Raw genomic sequence first — 18,210 nt, forward strand, 5'->3', positions numbered from 1 at the left:
CTGGAATGACAAACCGCCCTTCGCGATTCTCGAGCGGATCAACGGTGGCCTCGGAAGTGATTCCGTTAAATGTCAAACGGCGTTAACAACACATTTATTTTTGCGCCTATTTTCCGCCACGATTTACAAATGTCACCACTATTGTTCCGTCGCTGCGAACGTGTTGGATCGCCAGGATGCTGTGTGATGGATCGCGCGGAATGCTTTCGACCGGAGCGACCGAGCGAATGTCCGTTCGTACCGTTCGACGTTCCGGTTTCGATTGGTGGCCATGCGGCCATCGCACGGCCACGGACCAACGATGGTGTGTTGGTGTTGGTGTGCCAGAGTGGCACCCATTCGCTCCGCCCATCGATTAAAAAGGGATAAAAAGGTGGAGCACCGGAGTGCGGAGTGCACACGCACACACACGCGCGCCGATCGGTCGAGCGTGTGCGAGAGAGCGAAAGAGAAAACGCGTCGGAAAAGCGAGAGAACAAACCCAAGGCACTTGAATCCATTTTTCTCCTCTCCGGTTATCGTCCTTTCGTCCTGTGTGATGCATAAGTGCGCCTGCGTACACACACACACACATACGAGCGGCGGCGGCCAGAAAGAGTGAGAAAACAAAATGCCGACCGCGTCGACGATCGGCGCGGGATGGCGGGTGCGGAATTTGGGGGGGCTTCCTCACCGCAGTCAATACACCAGTGAGTTCATTAATTCATCGCGCCATCTCGCTCGGCCGGTGTGTCGTGCCGTCTCGCTCGGGTCGGGTCTTTCTTCGACGATGATTTTCTTGGCGAAAGGGCTGAGCTCCGGTTATGGGTTCATTCATTTCCGACACGAACGAACGAAGGCTTCTATTTCGCATTACGTCCCGCAACCGGCAACCCAGGGTCCTGGTGGGATCACTGGGGACGCGGGGGGCGGGTGGTTGGCCATCCCCACGGGCGTACAACATAAACAATGTTCCCCGTGTCTTGGCTGCTGCCTGCGAACCTCCGCAGTTCATACGTGAAGCTAATCCTTTTTTCGTTTTCTTTATCAACCAGTCGCACGACACTTCGCTCTCTCTCTCTCTCTCTCTCACTCACCATTTGCTGCTCACACACACACACGCGAGCGCGAGCAAGTTGCTGTTTCACACTTCCGACTCCGTGTAAGGGGCGAAAGATGAGCGCAAGGACCCACAGAGCACACACACAGAGGGACACAGCGACATCCGCCGGTATCGAAGAAATTCGATCGAGAGGATGGCCGAACCGAGAGTTAATGGGTTCCTCGGTCTATATTTTCAATTCGTTTTTAGTCATTTTCTATACAACACAATAATGATGTTAGGATTACACGTTCGGTACAATCCCAGCTCACCCGACCGACACCGCCCCCCTCTGTCCGATCTTGTCGCCGTGGCGCAGGGTGGCCGGATGTGCTGCTGGTGGTGCTATAATTTCGTAATTTTTAGTGTGCGCTTTTTGTGACGCTTGATCCTTGCTCCTGCTCCTCGGCCAAAGGTCAGGATCTGAGCGGGAAAGAAAGAGAGAGAGAGCGAGAAGAAGAGAGTGGGGCTGCGGTGTGTAGCGTGATATCGACAACGCTAACGGCGAAGATGGTGCGCCTCGACGGCAGCTGGCGGCGATTGCGCATCGGGCGAGCGAGATGCCGGATCCGGCTGTAATCCTTTCCTCACATCGCGCGGGGGTCAGCAAAGCGAAAACACCTCTCTATCCTGGCGCTCCCGGTTGCCATTTGCATGAAGTGCACTTTTGTGTGTGTGTTTTTTTTCTGCTACCAATTGCGATTGTGTTTTTCCCCACCAAAGATACAATAATGTTGAGCATTAGAGCCATTCGAATGCATATTTATGCACGGAGTGTGTCCAACTCCGCCAAGCCATTTCCCTGCGTGAAGCAAAATTTCACGAGAATAAACCAAAATATGGACAACATTTGAAATTGCTATTTTCATCAAATTAAAACATAATATAGCTCAATGGTTCGAAAACTGCAACCAAAACGGCAAAACACTGATAAACTACAGCGAAGGGAACATCGTATTTCGCGTACCACTTTACCATTGCAGCGATGTCAGGGGTGAAATTATTCCTTATTTGCACTTTTTTCCGCCCGCCTCGCTTGAATCGGTCTGTCGAATTTGCTTGATAAAAAGTTTGCTGACGGATAGTTGGCAACGGCTGTTGCCAGAAAAATAACGCCACGAACGACGGAGCGAAACTTACGTTATTAGCAGTCAGGCTGTGTTGTACGGCATGTGAAGTGACGGTACCATATTTCGGTGCATTGGGGATTTTAAAATGAAACGAAAGCCCGTTTTTCCGGTATAATATTTTCAGAAATGCAGAGTGTTGTTGCGTCGTAAATGAACGATTGCAAACGATGCGTCACCTTCGCAGCACGACACTTTCGGCGGTTCCTTCCGGTACCTGAACCACTTAAGATCGTCCGGACGCGCTTCGTAAGTGAACCACAAATTAAACTGCCGTAAAATTGTCACACCTCTCCCATTGCCTCGGTTTCGAGCTTCCAAATCGATCCCACCCTTTGCAGGCCGGCGGAAACTGAGCACAACAATGGGAAATCTCAGCGGCAGAGCTCGACGGAGAAAATCATTGTCCCACGTTTTGTCCGAAATGGAGAAGGCAACCTTTTTGACAAAAGTTAATGGATAGTTGACACTCTCTCTTTCTCTCTCTATGACGAGCTTTGTGTGGGTCCTTTCTGTATGTTGCACCCCTAACCCTGGCAGCGTGAATTGGATTTCTCGTGAAAGGATATCCGGTCATTTCCTGGCATTGGAAGTGAAAGAATTTTAGACGCGTTTCGTTTTCAGTGTAATTCGCAGACTTTCCCGACACTTTCCCGTGACACTCAAACCGTTGTTTGAACATTATTTTTAAATTCAATAAACTTCTTAATGAACGATAAAAGCCACTCTATCCATCGTATCAATACTCCGTGAGGGTTTAATTAATTCACAGGGGTCAATTAATAACCACTATTGCGCCACTAATAATTATGTTTATTCTTGGTCCTATTCCTCTGTACGGACCTAATGTTTGAGCATTCAAATGCTTCGCTGCGAAATTCCACATCCAATTGACTGCATCCGAAGCGATGACTTTTACTGCGTCGATCCGTCGTCACTTGAAATACCTGAATGTCACACACATTTCTATGATTCAATGTGATGAAAGAGAAAACCGAAACGCCAAAGTGTTTCCGTTTCTGTATAGACCCTGCTTCCGCCGTTCAGGGTCGGGAGTCTATAATATCCAGCTAAAATATTTTACACCTCATGTTTGGGCCTATTCTTCGTCGGCTTAACTTTGGAACGTGACGAGAACAGCGCTAGATGGACAGGAAAAAAAGGTAGAATCGGAAAACTGTCGATCTCCATGGTAATGAATTCTGATGACGCTTCGGATTTCGTTCGATGCATGTTAACCAAAATGATAGATGGCATGTTGTCCAGGCAGACCTTACAGATAGGAAAAAAATATTGTATCATCAAATAGCTCACAGATTTAATTGTGACGAACATAGAAATTAATAATAATGATAAATTCACAAAATAATTTATTCAGGAACCAAAATCTTTTTATAAGGATTTTTTTCAATAAGCATGTGTGCGACTCGTTGGGTTCAGTTAAAAGTTTAATAGATCAACGTCAAGTATATGTTTATAACTATATAATTATAGTTTGTGATACAAAACGGCTGAACACATGAAAATAGCGTCTGTACGATATTTGAAGAGAGGACAATGTAGATGACAGTGGAAATGCGTTGTATTGCGCATTGCGTTAGAAAAACGTACAATTGTTATTCAACTTTCAAACATTCATAGTTTATTAAAAGTCTTTCAACATTACTCCTATTACTTATTGATAGCAAAATAAGTTTTAATGTACTTCCAATTTTATAGTATGGTTCCGTGTCATCATGGCACACAACATACCGTTAGCAACGAAAATGAACTCGCCCTGAAGCAAACTGTCCCGTAATTTATGGTCGCACAAAGTTTACAATCTTCTTCTTCCGTTATAATTCGCCACGCCATTATTGCATTCAACCATTATTGTTCCTGCCACAGTGGCCAAGCAGTGCCGCTCCCTATAGTGGCACCATTTTCGTTGTTGTTATTGCGAGCACCAATTATTTTCTGGCCTCAACGAAAACAGTCCACTTTTTATGATCAGAATAAAAATAATGTGAATAGCCTTTTTTGCTGGACCAAAAGAAGAAAAAAACACAAACGTTATATCTAAACTGAGTAGTGGTGCCGCTCTGGTGTACGGGTCCCTTGAGGCCAATATTCAGACCTTCATCGCCACGGCTTCATTCCGGATGCCCGGTGTGGAATAGATTTCTGGTTTTACTCTCTTTCGTCAAACTTTTTGTCGCTGTTCCGCTGGCAGCATTTCGAATGGTCCTTTACCGCCAATTATTCCCCTTGCACGCATTTCGGCTTGCGCTCCCCTCGCCGATCCGACGGCGATTCTCAGGACTTCAGGAATTCATTTCACACAGACACACGCACGCATACGTGCCGCCTTTGGGTACAATAGATTAATTGGCGTTATTTATGGCCATTTAATAGCTACAAATAGGTGACACTAGAGTGAAAAATTATTATTGCTCCTATTTGGACTAAGTGTGTGCACCGTTTAGTGAACCCCTCGATCCTTCCGTGACTCGGTACAACAATTGAGTACGGATCCTTTTGCCGAATGGCACCCCCGGAAGGTTCTACCTGGCGAGGCTGCGGGCCGGAACTAGCGACACAGTGAGGTTTCCCCGTCAACGGAAAGGTGTGTCCTGCTGGATACCGCTCTGCTACCGATACTTTACCTCTGGCCGTTTTGGTTTGTAGAGATTCGCCGGTTGATGGACTGGACGATTGATGCGTTTGAGACCCTCTCGCATCCGTACCACGTCCTTGTAAATACTCAATTAGTTTGGACGGTCGATGCGCAACGGACGGTCAACGACGTTACTCCTTTCTCTGCCGATAAATCATGGCAGTCTCGGTATCAGAGATGCAACAATTCAATCGAACACGGTCTTGAGAAAGATGTCCCCTGGAACGAAATGTACCAGTCTCCTGGGCGATAGATCTAACACATCAGATCTTTAAAAAGATCTATGAAGTAGAGAGATCTTTTTCATTTTGGCATAAATTAAATGGCTCCATAACATCGAAAAAAGAAAAGAATTTACATTCCTGTGCGAAAATCTAGTGCGAAAATCCTGCAACAAAATTACAACTCAAGGAAACCTTGAGTTTCAATGGGTTTCATATTGTTGATTCAAAATTTATCATGCTCATGCTTCAATTTAACTCATTATGCTTCTAGAAATATGACCATCATTGAAATGACCAAACATCTTTCCTTTCCGTACAATAAACCTAGAGTAGTGTTAGCCATGTTTTGGTATCCAATTTCGATCGGAATTCGCATGGCACGTCACCGTTAAGATCATTGTTTCACTAAAACCAAGAGATCATATTCAGTGCCGCCGGACGATCGCGATGCGGTCGGCGTACCAGACTCCACCGTCCTCCTCATAGCGATTTGCGACCTCCATCCCCAAGCCACTAAACCGCACGACGACGCTTTCGTCCGCGCCATTCGAAAGCAGGCAAACAAGCGCACGAATAATTGAATCTGGAAAATATGGTAATAAAGGTGTATCCACTTTTTACTGCCCCAGCATGTGTGCATGTAGGCACTGGCGGCCGATGCGGCAGATACCATAAACCCGGTGGAGGCTTTTGCGCTCTGCAGCATCAGCCCGACAAGCCCGACTTCCTTCTCCTCCGGATGTCTCCGGAGCCGTGGGTTCCTATTTTTCTGCCGCAACCGCCGGGGCAGCCTCAACGTTTCCTCAACAACTGGTATTTTACTGGCGACGCAGGGGCGACGTCTAAATGCCATCCCGTGCACCGCAACCCACACTTTCGGTCGGAAAAGTGTCCATCCGATCTTCGGCGGTCTCCAAAAGTCATCAAGGGCCATCGGCGTGTAACGGTACCGTGCCCGATGATGACCGACGTTTCGAAAACCATTCGATGGAATCCGTTTCTTTCGATGTTCCAGGTGATTCCTTAACAGTAGTTAGTATCAGTGTAATATTTGTTCAACTACAACTTTGAAGTTTTGACTTCTGTTAAATGTTTGGTTGAAGTTTATTTCACTGTCACCGTTACTTCAGCAATTGTTTTCCTTGTTTCAGTCGATGACTATCGCTGCCTGTAATTCGAAAGTAAAATAAGGACCCCCGTGTCCATTGTGCTGGCCCCGTTAGGTGGATTAAGACGCTTCCGTTGGCGGCAAAGTGGTGGAGAAAATAACAAAATTATTGGAAATTCGCCGAAAAAACAACCCTTGCCACGTGCAGACCCACTGTCACTGCTGGTGCTTTCTTTTCCCGCTGCCTTTCCAGCTTTCCTACCATCCGCGGTGGCTTTTCGTGGCAGGCCGGAATTGCCCGTGTCAGTGCGCTACCGGCATCGGGTGCAGGCGGCCCCGTTGGTCGGCCGCCGCACCCCGTTGGTCTCCGGGGCGCGCAGTTGGGATGGCCATAAAAAGATATCCAAAAATCAAAAAACCGCATCCACTTTTATGCGCGTTATGAAATGCTATGGCCACCTCCAGCTCGCCTCCGGGGCCACCGCTGCAAAGTAAAAACATAAAATGCCATTCGGGGCACCAGAGCACGAATAAAAAAAACGGGAACATCTCAACCACACACTCACACGTCGATTGCCTGCGCGATGTTTCTATTTTTCCCATCGACATCATCCCCCGTGAGGCCCCCGAAGGTCCTTTGGCCCTTCGGCGGAACGCACCCTTTATCGGTTGGTCGGTCGGCGCACCAAAAGCAATCAATGTGGCGATGTGGAATTGTGTGGAGGTTATTGTTATTATGATTGCCGCACATACCGATATTAAGGCGCACCGGCAAGGAAGCCTCCCAGGAGCGTACCTGGGTTCGGCTGGGTGCCCAATTTTTTACTCCAATATCCACCGAACACCTCGGTCACCGTTTTGGGTTACTCTTCGTCGGTGAAAAGGCACCATCATCGGCAAACGGACACACATATGAACACCCCTTCTGGTGGTCGGCCAAAGGCCGGAGCCACATATCAGAAGCGGTTAAAGGTGATTTTATACGACGCTTTTATGACCGCCGAAGCTGTTGTCATGATTGTTCACATTGTTCCGGGGGAGGTTCTTCTGGGATGCTTGTTGTTGTTGTTTTTTTAATGGCCGAACCAATAGGGGTTCCGAGGAACATCGACGCAGTCGGTGTGATTCGGAGTCGGAGTGTCTAATTTGTTGTTCGAAATTCACCCTTGTTTTTCGGTATTGAGCCGATCGCGTTTTATTGACGCAAAAGGGCCTGGTGGGCCGCGATCGGGCGCCGAGATTTATTCGCGGCACCTCTTAACCCGTGATGCGATGAATTTCGGAATGGCTTTATTGTGGGGCCCGGACCAACCCCTGACGTAACAAGCATCGCACCGCTGGCGGTGTTCCCAATCAGTCCTCGGTTGGTCGTTTCGCCTTCGCTTTCTGACTGATGACTCGAACCCTGCCAATGTACCTGCAGCACCCCTACACAAACCGAAGTCAATTAAATCGATCGGTTGCAACGGTCCCGCCACGACCCGGCCATGCAAATCTTCGATTTGGAACGATAATCTAGTAAATTATTGTAAACTGTAACATCTGCACGGAATAGATGCGCCAGTGCCCGAATGGCCCGAAGGCTACAGCCAATCGGTGCATCATCGTTGGCGCCTGATTTATTTATCGCACTCGATTCGGAACGGAACAAGGCATTTCGGGGCGCGCCCGGGGCGAGCTTTATTGCTTCACCGGATGGCCCTTTGCAGTGGCACCCCTCTCGTACTGCACGCGGCGGCCACTCCGACCGTCTGGTTGGTAGGTGAGTCCAAGTAGTTTCGCGTCCCGTGCCGTGGTGACCTTGCTCAATCAATTTCTACCGCCCATTCGATTGGGCCGATTGGTTCGTAGCGCGGTAATATTTAAATCGAAATGCCTGAACGGAACGGATTGTGCCAAAGAAAATAAAAACGCGGTGCGGTGACTAATGCTGCACGCGCGCCGGTGCACGATTTTGCACGCGACACATGCCGAATCGGCAAGGAAAACATCCTTACGCGGGCAGCAGCCGAGCCGCGAATCGGTGAAACGATCCGTTTGCGGCAGCAACATTTTGGCACCAAATACTATTCGCCATCGGGCGAACCGAACCAATCACGGCCAAGATTGGCGGAGGCGTTAACATGCAGCCCATTAGCATATTTTTTTAATTAATCAAAACGCGATCGTTAATTAAAAAACTGTCCACGGGTCCGCGGGTCGCAGCCGGGGCCACGCAGCACACGGAAGAAACTCGAAATGATATCTTGCGTATCCGGGGGCGCGCTCCTGGTGCCGGGGGTGTAACACAAGACGCGTGTTTTCTAGAAAACCAATTCTTAGGTTGAAGAGCTACACCAACAAAAAAAAACAACCAAAAGGATGTTCGCGCAACAACAAAAAACGCGTTTGAAGCAGGTTTTGTGCCCCGGGGGCCGAAGAAACGGCCAGTCTCGTGGCCAAATTGCAGTGCGGTGGTGGCCGCTGGCGCCCCAGGCCGCCACGAGGACGATTGAGAAAAATTAGAAGCGAAAAAAATTAATAAAATCACAGCTCACGGCGCGTTCGGTGCGACCAGGAACGATGGTGGACGCCAGCACCAGCGTCAGCGCCATTTGTCAGTGCGCCAGTGACAAGGAAATGAAAATTAAAACACTTGCGAAACTCCCGCTGGCGATCACGACGCCGGTGACGTGGCGAGAAAAAAGTAAAATAAAACATTAAGAACTGTGGCTGTCAAAAGGACGAAAGAAGAGAGAAAAGAAGAAGCAAAAACGCCAAGAAAGCCACTCGGCCAGCCGAAGAAAGAAAAAAACGCGCTCGGGCTCCCCACAAGCGTCCCACTTGGGGATCGGGTGTCAGTGACAAAAATAACAACCGTCAGTCGAAAACATCGGCTCCGGAACCGGAATGGGACCAAACAGGAAAAAAAAACGGCGGGACAAGTAGAAAGTATCAAAATCGGGAAAATCTGTTTTTCAACGCTAATGTATTTGCTGTTTTCATAATTTATCATCCAATAATGACCCACCGTTTCGCTCGGGAACGGGGGCCACCCACCGCCGAAGAAAGTTTTCTTGCTTCCTTGTGTGCGCCCACTGCGAAGAAGTGCGTCGTTTTCACCGTAAGGTTGCCACCGCACCCACCGCGCCACTCCTGGGAGCACCAATCAAAAGGCCACTTGCGTCCATTATTCAAATTCGATTTTCGATTCTCGGGCTCCTTGGGGTTCTTGGGTGCGCGCGCTGTTCGGTGGAGCCCGCCTGCCACTTCCGGCTTGGTACCCGGGCCGCCAATGAAAAATGGCACTCATTCTGGCGATCCGGAAGGGGGGGTCCAATCGGGCACCGATTTGGGCTTCATTTGGAATTGACTTTTCCTCGCCGAAACCCAGCCCAATCCGAACCACTCGGCACGAACCTGCCGCTGCCAAACTGTCAATTGATGGAATTGATTTCGCTAGTGCAATTTTCCGCTTCCCGCCCGCGTTTCTCGCGGCACCGCGGCAGTCCCTGTCGCGTTGATGGGCAAAGTTTTGCAAATCTTATTTCCCCCGGAGGAGAGCTGCAGCACCGGCACCGAAATAGTGGAGCCGTAAGCGTGAAAGGTTGATCAACGATAATTCTTCATTACATTACGGGTGGGTTGCTGGTTTTTTTTTCGAGCGGGATTCGCCATTTTCCGGTGGATGAAGATTTTTTTTTTCCTTTTTCCCGTTTCGTTTGCAAAGAATTCCAATTTCATCGCAAAGTGGTTTTGGTTGCCGACCAGGAGGGAGAGAGAGAGAAAGCCGGTCGTTACGCTGTCGCTAAAATATGAATCGTGCCAATTATGAGATTAAAATTCATTTATCATTTTCCAATTTTCCGCCGAACCCGAAGGGCCGATGACCACGGCCGTGTGCGCACGGCCAGATCGGTTTTCCTCGTACGCCTCGATCGTTCGCACCTCTTCGGTAAGGTTATTTTTTCGAGTGCGAATCGTTCGGACTGACTTGACATTTTAATAAAAGAAGCTGCGAAGCTGGAAACCCTAGCCGTTGCGATTTGCAATCGAAACTGTTTGTTGTCCGCTAATTTTAAGATGTTTCTCAATTCTTCAAGTGACGTTTGACAACAAGAGGAACAAGAGCTTCCTGTTTGCTGCATGTTTAACCTTTTTGGCAAGCCACAATACACAATTTGAGCCTCGGCATAATCTCGGATTCTATATTTGTCTTACTTTTTATGGAAAACTCCTTGTCCGATGACGCTTTTTTGGCATTATTTTCTAACTGAAAGAAACACAACATTAAACAATCGCTTGGTTGATGTTTTGTTTGTACATAATTATGATTTCACTGAATTTGTTATTTGTTTCAGAAAATTTAAACAACTAGCTAAACTAGAAGACTTTGAACGAATTTCTACAAAGAAACTCAGCTAGAGAAGTTCATTTCATAGAAAGCGTTGTTTTCACAGACCTGCAGAAACTCAAAACCATCAAAAGTGAAGTAATTCAGAAACAAATGTGGAATTCAGAATCATAACCCACTTTCAAAGATGCAGATTTGGACAATATAAACTCCCGAATGGCCCGAAGAAGCTGTCACCAAAAAGGAGTTTCAGCTTAACTACTTATTGGCCTGGCTAAAGTAGCTGGTAATTTGCGCAAATCCTTAAACTATCATAAAAAGGGTAAATTTGCAACTTGACTTGACTTAACTTGACCATTTCCGTTCGTGATTCCGTCGATGGGGAGCCTTCGATCGAAGGAGGCAAAAAGTCCTGCATTAATATGATGGCACTCCTTCAGTTGTGTGTTGCGCTCTGCGACGAATATAAAACTCATTATTGAGTCGGTGTGCTCCGCACGGTGCCGTTGCAGTTCAAACCGCAAGCTTCACCTTCACACGGACACCTTCGATACAGAAAAAGATACCTTCTGAAGAGCAATGTGTCTAAGTCGAGAAAAAAATGTTTTTTCACCGTACTTTTCACGTCTGGGGCCCTGTACCCTGCGCAGCCCACACCGACGCGCTGCACGAGCGCCACCTAAACACGACACCAACAATAGTTTGATCATTTAAATTTATCAAAAATAGTTTTGTCCCCGGCATACGCAAAGCGCAATCTAATGTCGAGTCAGTTCCGAGCGGGGCAGTGTCAAACCGGTGGGCACATTTTTCTGGCCCCCGGTTACCGTATTTATTTGCATGCCCAATCTGGTGAAAATGTGTTTGGAGTTGGTTAGAAATTCTAGCTCGGGACACCGAACGCCTAATTGCAGTCTGTCGCACTGCAATTGATTTGCTTCACGCCGAACACCACGCTGACTGATGATTGATGCAATGCCCCAAAGTGGTCAAATTATGTCCTGTGCTGCTTAGCGGTGCCTACGAAGCACACTTTTACCCCGAATCATATCGCAATTTGCTCGATTTTGGGTTGAATGTTACATTTTATTTTTCGGTGCCGGGTTGATTGGGTTTAAACCGAAAAAGCAACCGAATCAAATCGAAGTTTCACACTCGAAACAGTCCTGCAACATAGCTGGTATTTTGCAGCAAAAATGTTTAAAATCTTTCAATTTGAAGTAAGTGAACCAAAAAATCCTCAAGAAAAACCGATTTACGACGATTTCGACCTCAACATCATCGTATCAGCGCGGTTATGAAGGAAGAGCTCAATCTGCAGCAGGCATCTTACGGTCGGTGTCCAGTGCATCGTATTCTAAATACTAATAAATTTTCAATAGTAGTAACGATCCGGTAGCTATGAATACGGCCCGGTCCTTTCTTTTAAGATTAAAATAAAAAAAATGATCCGGTTGCTGATTGTTAAAGGGTTTTTAAAATCGTTCAACTGGACTGTCGATTGGTAAATTGTACATTTTATTGTGTTTGAGTTAAATACTTCTATAGTTTATTTATTTAATAATGTTGGCTCACTGTGTCAATAGGTACACCATCAGTTTATGCATTTGTTTTGTTTCGAAACTATGAAGATTTTGAAGTTCCTGCTCTTCGTGGTAGAATAAACACCCTAAATCAAATACGACCGTATTTTGTGTAAGAGAATCATTACTGTACCATCCTAAGCAATGCAAGTGGCGCCTTGCGGTGCTCACGCCCACGTGGCTCTTGAAACAGCAACCTTGTGCCGCACACGGAGTTAGACGAGCCAATACTTACGCATTTGCTTGTTTATATAGCATTTTAATTGGATAATTAAAGGGTGTAAACTTCTTGTAAACAACGATCGTTACACCAGCGTGCCGGCTGTGGCGCCGCCGCAAGGATGTCCTCGTGCCACGTGCCCGACACGTGTCCCGATCCGAAGGAGTGAACAAGGCGGCCGCCTGCGCCACCCAGCGGAACCGGCGGTTTAGATTGAATGTGCAAAAGTGTTCGAAGTCGACTTTTTACTCTCACCTCGAACGGGGATGAACGGTGGTTCCAGTGCGGGTGGAGTACTGTAACGCCGCTCGAAACTCAATTAACCGGAAAGCGTAGAGCAAGGCCGTTTATAGTAAATCGTTTCCTCCCTGGCGGTGTTCCTTGGTCGACCGAACGGCCCCGCATCCATTGCCTCGAGACGGCAAGAATTGTGTGTCGTAAATCTGCATCAACAACACATTAGAAGGACTCTCGCTGGGCTTACATCAGCGAGGGTAAGAATGCCCAAAACAAAAACTCCCATGAAACCCTTTCCGGTCGTACATTGCTTAGCCCGATGTTTATTTGTCCGCCGTTGTGACTTGCAGTGCGGCAAGAAACGGAACTTTTGGCCGACAGAAAAATTGTTCAACCACAATGCGAAAACATAGCACTTCGGGCTAACTATCGCATCAATTCTACGCCGGCACGAGCACGAACTGGAAAGCATGTGGAATCATCGGGGTACGAAGAATCGCTGGTGGCGGGTAGGATTGGTGTTTAATTAAATTATAAACACATTTCCACTTCATCCTGCCAGCCAGGAAACAAAGTGCCATCCACTCACCGCTGCCACTAGTGTTAAGCAAATGACCATTTGCATGCGTGTCCTTCGCATGCCCGGTTTTTTAATGGCGTACATTGAGAAACTCTTACTCGTTGGCAAGCAGGACACTTTTGAATACTTTCGCAGACTGTCGCAAGGATAGCGCAAAATCGAGCGATTCCTTCGCATGCACTCGGTTCCAATTCTTGCGTAAATTGGAATTTATTTTGTCGTCCCGCAGGAGACACAGTAGAAGGCAAAAAATGGGCAAAACCGCACATCCGGGAACCACGACGGCTACGACGTATTAGTTTCCCGCGGTTTTTTGGCTGGCGTCTGGTCTTGTCTTTGGTGCCTTTCGGGATTTATGATCGCCCCTGAGGAGATGCCCCGTTCTTTGATAGTCCAGTATCCAGCGCCAAAATCATTTCTTTTCCGATCGGCCGTAGGCAGGACGTCCACAGCACATTACGTTGCAGTACGGAGTTGGACTTCTTAGCCTAATGAAAATGTATGACAAGCACTTTGCGTTCGGTGGCTTGTGTGGTTTGATACCACGTCGTAGATTGTCTGCCAAGAGGATACTAAAACAATCGTAATCGAATATAATTAACGAAACGATTTACAGCGTAACTTATGGGGTGTTTTTTATGTTGTGATAATGCATTGCAGCAAGCTCGGATATTTCTAAACCCATAAGAAAGGGTAGTGAATTTATCGCTCATGATAACAGTTATATTTTGAAATAATATTATAACTTATGGTCGAAAGTAGAAACATGATAACTTGGTAAATGTCTTGTGATGTGAGAAACTCCAGTATTGCGTACGTACGCTAAATGTACGTACCAAGAAAATTGTCCCGGAAAATCGAAAAAACCGCCTTCATAGGTAAACCAAATACCGCAGGCAAAACCATTCCACACCTCATCAAAATGTACATACATGATCAAATGTTGTTCAATATTCTGCAAAAATATTTATTATGTCGAACGTGCCGGCCGGAAGGTAGCACAATTTTCGAACGTTTTGCGCTGAGGACACCCCTCGGGCACATAAATATGCTTACACCGAATGTCGGTGAACGTTTCGCTCGTGACGGCCACGTGCTCCCAGAGTCTGACGCTGCTGATTCTCCGGTTTCGGTGAGCAAATCCCCACGGTACCTAGCGCCGAAGAAGTATAAATGATGGTGCTCTTTCCAACGCTTCACAACTGGCATCAAGGTAAACGCTATCAATTGTTTCGAAAACGGCCATGAAGGGAAAAAAGTCTCGCACAGCGTTCGATAGCAATGGTCGGGTGAACTTTATCGATCTCTAAACGATTGGATAACACGTTTTGCTGCCGCATAAATGTAACTTTTTGCTCCGTGCCATACAAAGCAAACTAACATCTATTTGCTTAAATTTGATCTCTATTCTATCTGGTTAAACCAGCAAATAAAGAACATCTATTTGCTTCAAAACTGATAAACTGTCGGAACAATTACATTAGACAATGAAATAATTGATTCTGTAAGAACTGTGTAGTTGCACTAAATTGGGAAATAGCTTCGGATATTTGACTTTTTATTTATTGCTAGTGGATTCGTTTGCCCAAAGGTACGTTATATTTGAATTGCGATTATTTTCATCAGGTCTTGGTTTTGAAATATTTCAAGCATCGAAATATTTCTCATCGAGATTTGCGTACTTTCAACTTGCTATAAACCGTTTTTACTTGCCATAAACGGCTGCGCTATGGCGAAAAGGCGGTCTTTTTAAATTTTAAAACCTTTTTTTAACTCATTTTAAATAGTGAGGATTTTAGTTATATTTGTCTGAAATAGATAAGTTATCTATGGCCAATCCGAATATCTAACCTTTCATGTTGCGTAGATTCCGGGAATTCATCTGTCAAATTCTAATTTCGAACAATGGTAAATGTACGATAAGGAAAAATTAGTTAGGTGCTCAATTTTTCAGAAAACAAAGCCAGATTCGCCTGCTTTCTTCAGACTACGTCGAATGACATGGAAGGAAATTCTTTATCTTCTGATTTTAGTTTTTGCCGTATTTATGATTTTAATTTTGCCTTTAATATATTGAATATGACCATAGTTTTAATAACCCTTGATTGTTTAACCGATTTCTGCCTCACTTTGATCGACAATGCCCATTTGACGTTCTTCAACCGACGTTTTTGCCGTCCCAAACATACACCTTCAGCCGGAAAAGGGAAGCTCGGGGCAAACTCGACTCAGTATCCCTTTTTTTGGATCCTTTTTTTATTTTCTTACACGGTAGGTTCGCATTCAAAAGAGAGGACGAAAAGAAACATAACGTAGCAAAACGATTATTTTTGCTACCATTATGCAAATGGTTTAAACCACGTTAAACTTATCTTTGAAAAATGTGTGTATTTTCCAGTCATTGAGTCATTTGCAGGGCTTTGTCACGCTACTCCTGCAAATTATTAAAATGATGTACGCAATTGCTGGTTCAATTGCTGGTATAGAGGCTCACGCACAAGAAATAATTTTTCGATTCCGAATACTACAAAACAAAAATATTTAAGGAAAGTGTAACGGCAACGGACCGGAAAGTGCATCACTCGGTTTTCGTGTGCTGACGTTGACGATGCTTGATGAGCGTGCTCGAGTCGATAAATCGCAGACCGCATGGTTCACACTCGTAAGGTTTCTCGCCGGTGTGTGTTCTTCGGTGGATCACGAGGGTATTGTTGCGCTTGAAGCTCTTGTGGCAAAATTCGCACTCAAACATCTTCGTGTCACTGTGCACGAGTGCGTGCCGATCGAGACTGTGCTTGTGAATGAACGTTTTGTCGCACACGGTACACCGATACGCCTGCATTCCCAAGTGCTTTGCCTCATGGTCCTTCAGGGTTAGCCTCTTCTCAAACTTCTGCCCGCAGTGCGAGCACACGTACAACGTTTTGTTCTCACGGTGACTGTTGTACACGTGTTTGCGAAGTTTGGCCTCAGTCGAAAACTTTCGGCCGCACTGATCACACTGGAACAACTCCAGCGCCAACGAGTGGGCCTCCGCCAAGTGGCGCAGCATCAAATGGTCTACCCGGAACTCCTTTTGGCATATTTTACACACCGTCTCGGAGCCACCCTGTTTCGCCTGTTTTGGCTTTTGCCGCGAGCGCCTGTGAAATGTTCGGTGCCGGATGCATTTCTCGAACACGGTGAACTTCTTTGGGCATACGTCGCACGCAAACAGCTGAAACTTGAACTCCGCATGCTCCCGGTCAATGTGGCGCGCCAGGTTGCAATTGCTATCGAACCTACGGCTGCACACCTGGCACACGAGCACATTCTTCAGCCGCATCCCATCATGGCCACTCAAACTGCTTTCACTGCTTCGCAGCTTGGAGGATCGCATACGCTCCAAAAGGGCCGCACGCTCCGCTTTGTTCGGCATCTTTGTTCCGGTTTTCCCGCAGCTTCGCATCTTTAGGTGGCGCACCAGATTGCTTTGCAGAGTGAATGTTTTGCCGCAAGTTCTGCACCGATTCGCTGACCGTACCTGGGCCGTGTGCTGTTTTTTGTGTGTGTTCAGATGCGCCATAACCTCAAACTCGGCCGGACAGTGAGGGCATCTGTAGGAGCGGCACGTTTTATTATGTTGCAGCAGTCGGCGCTCGTCACTGTACTGGCGCGGGCAGTAAAGACACACGAAAGGGTATACGTGTGAGATGAGGTGGCGATTAACGTCCTCAAACGTCGGATAGTATGCGAGACATTTGTCGCAGTGGAACGGCAACACATCCTGGTGCTGACCGTTAAAGTGTTCGTTGAGACTCTCCTGATCATCGAAGGTCTGCATGCACAGATAGCAACAATTTAACGTTCTATCGAAAAATCCTTCACTATCGTCGTCTGGCTCCTGTTCGATTTCGTCTCCGCTGACCGTTGCGTTGTTGGGGTCTTCTAGTTCGGATACCGAATGAATATGGTACCCCTCAATTTCTTCATCAATCACTTCTATGTCTTCATTCGGATCCTGTTCCGTCGCATGCTGCGCCATTTCCACCTTATCATCCTCCTGCTCTTCTTCAAGTAACACCACTTTGTCTTCCTCTATAAGCTCAATGTTGTCCTCGAGTTCCGATTCTTCCAGTAGCATTTCCTCGTACACTAGCTCCTCCTCTAGTGCAACGCCCTCTGAGTCGATATCTTCCCGCTTGATGATCACATCCAGTCCATGATCGCCCGCGGTTTTAATGAGCAACGCCGTAGAATCTGCATCCAACCCGGTATTTTCTAGAACCATGTCGCCGATTATGTACCCCTCCGTAACTTTGTTCATATCAACCAGATCCTGGTGAATCACAATCGATTTCTTGTTCTCCTGTGAGTGGATTCGTTTGTATTGCCTGCGAACACAACCGGCGCTTTAAGAAACTGCAAAGAAAGTTCAGCTAAGGACAACTTACGTCCAAAGTACATCAAAAATGCGATTCTTTTCGTCGTACGCCGCTCGGAGGCTCTCCATCCGGCGCACTTCGTACAGGCAGTTGTGGCAAGCATTGTTGAAAGGCCAGTTGTCCTTTAGCTGCAACGCGAGAAATGCTTCAGTTTTCCATTCGCCTGTTTCCGGCCGCACGATACTTACGTCGATGTTAAGAAATTTGTCAACGACGTTGCTTAGCTCGGACGACGTTAGAGCAGACTCGACGGCTATCAATTCGTTGCTGATGTTCAGGCACAGACGACACGTTTGGCTGGTCAACTCAATCGGTGCACTGTCGGGCGGCATTTTGCTCCGCAACTACCAACAACCGTAGATAATTTGTACGATAAAATCCTAAAAAATTACACCAGCGTTGTTTTGGCTACGCTTTCCGATTCCGATTCCGATTGTTTGCTGTTTGCAGCTGTCATTTCGTCTTTCGTGAATGCTGGCAGATGGTATAACGGCTTGATGAGTGCTGTGAAATAGGGTTGCCAGAAATGTCCTTGATAACGAATTGGATTTATACTCCTTCTCAACTAAACAAAATTTAATGGGTTTGTTGTAACTTGTCTCTCAGCAAATTGGAGTACGAGTGTTACTGAGTAAAC

The 18,210-nt window shown here is 46.7% G+C and overlaps 1 protein-coding gene across 2 annotated transcripts; it reads right to left on the minus strand.

Annotated features, from left to right (window-relative positions):
• Positions 1–15,619: 15,619 nt before the first annotated feature.
• Positions 15,620–17,948, minus strand: LOC128272582 (zinc finger protein ZFP2-like). Of its 2 annotated transcripts, XM_053010415.1 has the most exons (3): positions 17,762–17,948; positions 17,583–17,701; positions 15,620–17,522 (listed from the first exon to the last, which is right to left on the minus strand). In XM_053010415.1, exons 1-3 carry the CDS (start codon positions 17,903–17,905, stop codon positions 15,728–15,730), a joined length of 2,058 nt encoding a protein of 685 aa, XP_052866375.1. In that variant the 5' UTR covers positions 17,906–17,948; the 3' UTR covers positions 15,620–15,727. The 2 variants fall into 2 exon arrangements, with proteins under 2 accessions (XP_052866375.1, XP_052866374.1); XM_053010414.1 differs by having other exon boundaries at positions 17,583–17,948.
• Positions 17,949–18,210: the final 262 nt, after the last annotated feature.

The sequence above is a fragment of the Anopheles cruzii genome, chromosome 3 (genome assembly GCF_943734635.1).
Source record: "Anopheles cruzii chromosome 3, idAnoCruzAS_RS32_06, whole genome shotgun sequence".
Lineage (NCBI taxonomy): Eukaryota > Metazoa > Arthropoda > Insecta > Diptera > Culicidae > Anopheles > Anopheles cruzii.

Bases quoted from the DNA above. Each gene is read 5' to 3' on its own strand.
- LOC128272582 (XM_053010414.1), bottom strand. From the start codon at position 17,905: ATGCCGCCCGACAGTGCACCGATTGAGTTGACCAGCCAAACGTGTCGT. The intron at 17,523-17,582 runs GTAAGTTGTCCT...TTGTGTTCGCAG, and splicing joins ATTTTTGATGTACTTTGGAC to GCAATACAAACGAATCCACT.